The 7,836-nt window shown below is 43.2% G+C and overlaps 1 protein-coding gene across 1 annotated transcript in view; it reads left to right on the forward strand.

Annotated features, from left to right (window-relative positions):
* The window catches only part of celsr1a (cadherin EGF LAG seven-pass G-type receptor 1a), a 97,930-nt gene extending 94,682 nt beyond the window's left edge, over window positions 1-3,248 (forward strand). The window contains exons 34-36 of the mRNA XM_063501242.1: window positions 179-445; window positions 525-888; window positions 1,658-3,248. Coding sequence (XP_063357312.1) covers window positions 179-445; window positions 525-888; window positions 1,658-1,682 — 656 coding nt within the window. The 3' untranslated portion in view covers window positions 1,683-3,248. The remainder of the gene's footprint in view (window positions 1-178; window positions 446-524; window positions 889-1,657) is intronic.
* Window positions 3,249-7,836: the final 4,588 nt, after the last annotated feature.

Consider the following 7,836-nt stretch of genomic DNA (forward strand, 5'->3'; position numbering starts at 1 on the left):
ATTTCTAAAATAATAGGAGACCTTACTTTTGGGATTGCCCTCATAGCATTGTTTTTTTTCTATTAAATCATCAAAAAAATGATCGACTGTACCTTTAAGATATCATCTTTTTGCTCTAATGAACACTTTTTCCTCATATGATGTTGAATTAAATTGAAGTTTTCTCTTCCCTTCTCAGCAGGTCAATCAACATCTAATCACGTGAAGCCTTACTGGCCAACAGATGCCATTACAGCCAGTGACAGCGAGGACCCAGGTGGGGCAGAGAGGCTGAGGGTGGAGACCAAGGTGAACGTGGAGCTGCACCCAGAGAACAAGCTCAACCACGTTGGTGAAAGAGAGAGGGAGGCTCTGCAGGAGAGAGAGAGACAGACTCCTACCAGTATGAAAGACTCAGCGCCTGCCAGTCAGCCTAACAGCAACCACCAGCCAGAGCAGAGAAAAGGTGAGGGGAGAAGTGTTTAGAGCCGATCTGAATCGACTTTATGTCACGCTTGCTCACACAAATCACTCGTCTCACTCAGGCATCTTGAAGAACAAGATCAGCTACCCTCCTCCGCTGACCGACAAGAACATGAAGAACCGTCTGAGGGAGAAGCTGAGCGACTACAACTCGCCCACCATCACCTCCCCTCCCCCCAACAACAACAACACCACCTCCCCACCCCCTCCCTCCGTCAACATCATGACCCCGTCGTCCCGGACGCCTTCGTTGGCCTCCAACGAAGGAAGCCGACTCGGCAACCACGAGAGCGGCTCCCCCATCAAACCGCCTGTCGCCCCACGACCTCAGATTCCGCCAACGGGTATCTACCGGGAGACAAATGGCGGAGTTGCCATGCACTTGAAGTCGGGGACGGTCAACGGAGGCAATGAGTCAGACTCAGAGTAAGAAAAGAATACTGTTTGTTTTTAGCACTAATAGCAACAGTAGTGACTAATACATGCAGTTCCAGGGGAAACTGCAGTGTGATTTCTGGAAGCTGCTGCAGACTCCCCGTGACTGTAGACGCTTGCAAGTTTTACAAAACTGCCGAGATGCTACCATGACAGTTTTACACAAACGAGTGTGGCCCTATTGTGACTGACATTTTAAATGTGGAGCACTTTGTCTAACCCCCTAGAAATCGATGTTGAGCAGTTTTCTACAGAGCACCCTTACACCTCAAGTGTGTGAAACTGAGAGGTCTCATTAATGGTGCTGCTCAGTACACCTGAGCATGTGTCCACAAAAAAAAGATTCAAAATCAGTTTAACAGTGATTGTAGAAGTTTAAAAACCTTGCAAGCAAGCGCTATTTACAGTTAAACGAGCAACAATCAAGCTGATCACAGTGCCAGCTAATGCAATATTGCATGCATCATAAAGGCTTTGTTGTTGCGAGTAAGTTGAGAAAACTGATGGCACGCTTATGTCCAGTATAACTGGGATAAAGCTATCCTGGTTTTTAAACTGTAAATGTGTTAACAATCCTCTTAATGACTATATTCCTTTAACTCGAGCATGAAATACTGCGACCATCCTGATTAAATGCTGCATGAGGACCCTCCCGCATCCCTGCACTCATTTTTACCTTGCATGTTCCCCTCTTTTCTTTGTCTTTGCATCCCCCTCCCTCTCCTCTCCCTCCTGTCCTTTTGTTCCCCTCTGTTAACAGTGGCAGTAACGAGACTTCGATCTGACCTGTTAGGCAAACCCAGACCAGCCTGCCTTTATGAGAGGAGGAGCTAAACAACCTGCCAGGTCGGGGCTGAGGGGACCAAGAGTCGAGGAACATGAAAGGAAAAGTTGCAAGATGGAGAGGTGTTAAAGGATGGATGAAGAGAAGCCTGATCCTGTCAGCATCGCCGCTCCCGTCATGTTTCCTTTCTCGGGCGAGCAGTATTAATTGCAGACGTTAGGACTGCCTTAGATGAGAAAATAAGCAGAGATGTGAGCGATAACAAAGGGAACGCTGTGCTGGACTGTGTAAAGACACGGTTGAGCCACGTGTGCCAAAACCACTAATGGAAATCATTAGGAAGAGTCGGAAGATGAAGAATGACACCCAGAATGCATTGTGGGCCCTAACATGAAGCTCTTCTCTAGTGTTGGCGAGGAGCACATCATTATGTTCTGTTTCATTAGGTGAAGTTAGCAAAGTGTCAGATGTAATAATCACTGTTCACGAACCTCTAAAGGCTGGTACCGTCACAGTTGTAATCCAAAATGATTTCAAAGACTGCAGGTCCCTCAGATGTCTCACACACACATGCTTCAGTTCATGCTGGGCAGAGCTATGAAACACAAAGTGCTCTTCTTTTTTGTTTTAATTAAAGAAAGGCTTCCACAGCCTCTCGGTGCAGTGTATTTAGAGTGTAAGTAACATGTAGATAATTTTAAAAAGTGAAGAAGAAATGATCTATTTTCTATGTCAGTTTTAGCAAGAACACAGTAGTGAAAAAAAAGAACAGAAAGCACATCGTACGCCGGTTTAACAGTCAGAGAACAACAAGTCTGCGCTGCGTGCCTTCATGCTGCACCGAGGCCTTACAAGCTCACACAATACTGTAAAAGGCTGCAGTGGGCTTCCACTCTACGGTGGTGCATTCACAGGCTGCTGCTGTTGTGTTTGAGTGCATGCACACACGCAAGAGTACGGTCTAAATGAACTTTAATTATGTGGAATGAAGAGGAATTCCCCCCTCTGCTGAAAACTCAGCTTTGCAGTTGGAGCACTGTGAACCTGAAGCCTTGTTTTCCAGTGTTTGTCGAGCCTGTTTATCCAATGCAAGACACACTCCTGGTTACCAAAGTCATGAGATCTGGTGAATAAGCAGATTAGAGTTGGGCGTCAGTTCGGTTTAACTCAGTTTTAGTGCAGAATCTTTTTTTTTTTTTTTAAAAAGCCATTTGTTGATCTTTCGTAGTGTAAAAGTAAGAAACAGACTGAGCGGGTCTGTTCAGAAATTGCGTAATTGATGCTGCCTTTTAATCGCTAAGTTTTCAAATCTGGGTTAAAACTGAAAATGACAGCAGCTCTGAAGCATTATGCAGCTAGTAAAAGGTCATTTTTACAATGTACAGTCACTAAATGCCTTTGTACCTTACATCCTGTACACGCCCAGTGTTTTGCTCTAATGTAATCAATGCTGTTGATAAGATGTGTGTTTTTGTATAATCTGAGACACTGGAAATGTTTTGTAACATAATGTATATTTATTTTTTATGGTTTTGAGACACTGGAAAGAAACAAAAAAATGATTGTATGACTGTAAAATTAAAAAACAATGACATGATGGATTTTTAAATTGCGTTGTGTCTTAGCGTGTCTGTTCGACGGAAGGGAGCATGGCTGGTTCAAACATGTGCACCAGTCAAGCAAATGTGGTAACATCAACGTTTAGGGGTTTAACAAATGATGAGTAACACAAACTGGAAGTTACTCATTTCATAGTTCTACACTTAGGGTTAAGGTCTGAGCTCCCAATTTTACGCACATCTGTATGACATGATATATTCTTGCTGGCCACTTTATTAGTTCCACCATGCTAGTACCAGGTTGGGCTCCCTTTCACTTACAGAACTGCTTTAATTCTTGGCATAGATTCAACATTCCTCAGAGGTTTTAGTCCATATTAACATGACAGCATCACACAGTTTCTGCAGATTTCTTGGCTACACATCCATGATGCCAATCTGCTGTTCCACCACATCGAAAAAGGTGTTCTATTGGGTTGAAAACTGATGACTGTGGAAGCCAACAAAGTACAGTGTGTTCACCGTTGTGCTCAAGAAACCAGTTTGACATGATTCCAGCTTTGCGGCATGGTGCCTTATCCTGCTGGAAGCAGGATGGGCTACAGAGAGCTAAAGAGCCCAAAGAGTGCCAGAAAATATCCCCCACACCATTATGCCACGATTACCAGCCTAAACTGTTGATGCAAGGTGGGATGAATCCATGTTTTCATGATGTTTATACCAATTATGACGATTTCTGTTGCAGCAAAAATCGAGACAATTCGGACCAGGCAATGTTTATCCAATCGTTATCTAAGGAGCTTGGAAAGAAAAGTGTCTGGACTTCTTTAAGTTGCTTGAAGATGTTTCACCTCTCATCCGAGAAGCTTCTTCAGTTCTAGGGTCAAAAGGTCACTCTTTCGAGGATGCCAATGCTCACATTTTGGACAGAGAAGACAGATCGTTTGAAAGATGAGTGAAAGAGGCCATCTATGTCCACTGTGAACGACCATCTTTGAACAGAGGCGGTGGCTTACGAGACCAACTGTCTGCCATCTAAAATCCCGTTTTGAGATCCCTTCCCAGACGCCTTAACACCCACTCACATCCTGGGCCATTTGACCTCAGGAAATCACATGATAAGGTGGGGCTAGGTTTCACAATGAGTTCACCCAAAACCTTGGCTGATTGTGACCCACACCCGTTTTCACACCTTGGCTCATGTGATTAGGTAGTGGATCATTAGTGGGTCCAGTAGACCCCCTAATGATCTTTCTGATCTTTCTTTCCAAGCTCCTTAGACTACAATGACCTGGATGACTGAGAACCTTCACAGACATCCAATTGTTATTTTCTATTGACCAAAAGTTTTGAGGCCACGCACATGACGCATTGTGAGTTCAGAGATGCTCTTCTGCGTACCTCAGTTGGCACGAGTCTGTTTGTGTTACTGTTGCTTTCCTTTCAGCTCAAAGCAGTCTATCCATTCTCCTCTGACATCAACAAAGGAGGCAGACCTCCTTTTCGGGCATTCTCTGTAAACCCCAGAGATGGTTGTGTGAGGGGAAAATCCCAACAGATCAGCAGTTTCTTAAACAAACCAACAACCACGCCACATTCATAGCCAATGAAATCCCCTTTCTTCCCCACTCCGATGCTCAGAGTGAACTTCACCAGATTGTCCATTGAGTTGGTGCCATGTGATTAGCTCATCATTATTATTACGGCAGATTATATCGGTAAGGAAGCTAAATAAATATTAACGTATAATTTATGGTGAAGCGGTGGGATTTAATAAGTTTGCACTAATTCACACTCCTTTTCCATATGTTACTGAATCAGAAGAGGTGAAGCGATATTGAAATGTATTTTGCTCTAGTATAGCATTATTTTTTCTCTTTTTTGCTAAATGAAATTCTCTATATTGTTTACATGATCAAAATAAATAGAACACAAAGAAACAAACAAGATATTCACGTAAACATGTGATTGAACAGGTTTACTTAATAAAATGGCCACGAGTGAATCTTACTCATACTTAGTTCTCAGGTTGTTCTTGATAAATGACTTTCACTGTAAAGCCCTGTACTAAGCTCCTTTAGGTTCCTCTAAAGATGCACTGCTTTGGCTTTCCAAGGTTGATGGCTATCCCCACAAGATTAGGAGACTTAGAACAAAGAACTGAGTCTGATAGGACTGTTAATGATGCTTTTGGTTAAACTATGAGAGACTTAAGTGAATTACAGCTGTAAGGTGTGGAATCCCTCTGTCTTTCTCGCATGTCTAACCTCAGCTGACTCATGTGACAGATGTTTGCAGGGCTTTTTTTTTTTTTTTTTTTTTTACATTTTATTTGTTTTTGAGGATCAGATGCCACATCAGGGTCTGGGAACAGGCAGCTGTGCTAGGTCCGTGACACAAACCCTTGCACATAAAGTTGCTGCCACTGGGTATTGCTGAGGAAATGAATGTAAGCAGGCACACAGAAAGGTAAGAAGGCAGGGTCATGTTTCACAAGCCTATTGGGTGTTTAGTTGTTATAGTAACTGAAGCCAGTCCTCCCCTCAGGTGAAAAAGATAAAGTAAGTAGCTGGAACAGAGGTAGCCTGTCAAAATATGATGTGTGGTGGGATTAGATGCCTCAGTCGTGAAACCTGTACACATTAAGTGTACAGTGACAACACTTTGTCTGTGTTTATGATCTTTATTACATTAACTTCCTCGGTTGTAATTATTTTGTCAAAACAGGAATCATTTTGTCAGGTGGCCTGTATTTCACTTTGAGAAAAACCAAACCAAAAACCTCTAACTTAAACCTGAGAAGTTGGGTAGGCACTTTCAACTGGCTTTGGAGCTCTTTCAGAGTCACCCTCTACCCTCTTCTTTATCTCTGTCCCATCACAGCCACTCAAACTAAATAATTCACACTCATGAGAACTAAAGCTGGCATCCTGCAGGAGTCCATGAGCAGGATACAACCAGGCAGGAGAAGAAGAGCCGTTAACTAATACAACTGTGCCCTCTAGTGGTAGACTGTGATAGTGAGTTTTGTTCTTCAGTAATCCAACTTGTGAGGGGAAAGTGTAAGTTTTCACTTCATATAAATTTGTTTATTTGTTTATTTGTTTGTTTGTTTTTTGTGCCTGTCCTGTTCAGCAATCAGAATTGTTGTCTGAAGGGCAGGAAAGATGCCCAATGAATTTATTTTTTCAAGTGGTCCACTTGATTGATCTGTATTATTATTGTTCATTTATTTATTTTATTTTAAGTTATTGCAAATTGGACAGACAACTAGACAGAAAGGGTGAAAGAGAAAGAAAGAAAGAAACAAAGAAAGAAAAACAGAGGGGAAGGGGGGACAGTAAGAGAAGACACAGAAAATCCGTTGGATCACCTACTAAAAGAAGAAAAAAGTAAACAAACAACAAGAGAACAACGCGATACAGAGATCAAAGTAACAACCTAGATACCTGTAAGAGTAAATACTAAATATTGAATGTTATTGAGCAGCATGCAAGACTGACAGCGCACGATATGCTTTAAGGTGGCAGCCAAGGAAGATATAGTTTGTGTCAGTGAGCATCCGTGTGCACACCTGTGTGCATGAGCGCGCTTGAGTTCAAAAGGTTTATCCATGTAATGATCTGCTAGAGGGTGTGGGGAGCCATAGCCCCGCCCCCAAGAGCATGAAGCAGACATGGAGGAAACCCAGGCCAGGACATCCACAGGCCCCCCCAGAGTGCAAAAGCCCAAGGAGGACCACCGGAGAGGCAACCTTGCCACCTTCATTAACACTTTAAATCCATTTCAACAGGAAGTTGAGTTGCTTACCACCATAACCACCATGGTTATGCACCATAAGAACGGCCTGCTTTATCACTTTTATCACAACAGAAACTTGTATGGAGGATGCGCTGACATTGTGAGGGCATCCTGGAGGATCTCCTCCCAAATCTGCACCAGGGCATCACTGAGCTCCTGGACAGTCTGAGGTACAGACAACAAACATAATGTCCCAGAGGTGCTCTTTTGGGTTTAGGTCAGATATTCTATGGCAAATGCTAAATTGACCTTACAGTGCAGTGAGCACAGGAACAAATAAAGGATGTCAGGCCCTCAGGCCAATGTCATGAAGTCTGTTTCTGATTGTTTGGTCAGAGACGTTTGCACCAATGGCCTGCTGGAGGTCATTTTGTAGCTCTGGAAGTGCTTGTGCTGTTCCTTCTTGTACAAAAGCGCAGATACCAGTCCTGCTGATAGGTTAAGGGCCTTCTACGGCACTGTCCAGCTCTCCTAGAGTAACTGCCTGTCTCCTGGAATCTCCTCCATGCTCTTGAGACTGTGCTGGGAGACACAGCAAACCTTCAGGTAACGGCACATACTGATGTGTTGTCCAAGTGTCGCCTCTTGTTGCCAAATATAAAACTAGTGAAAAACCAGTGAGAAAAGATGAGGAGGGGAAAATGTCATTGCCCTCCACCTGTAAAACCGTTCATGTTTGGGGGTTTGTCTCATCAGTGTCCCTCTAGGACACCTGTTTTTAATTTCATTTCATTTGACTTGATGCTAAACTCGTCCTTTAATTGTTTTTTGAGTAGTATGGATCTGCAACAGTGT

This window comes from Pelmatolapia mariae, linkage group LG17 (genome assembly GCF_036321145.2).
Source record: "Pelmatolapia mariae isolate MD_Pm_ZW linkage group LG17, Pm_UMD_F_2, whole genome shotgun sequence".
Taxonomy (NCBI): Eukaryota; Metazoa; Chordata; class Actinopteri; order Cichliformes; family Cichlidae; genus Pelmatolapia; species Pelmatolapia mariae.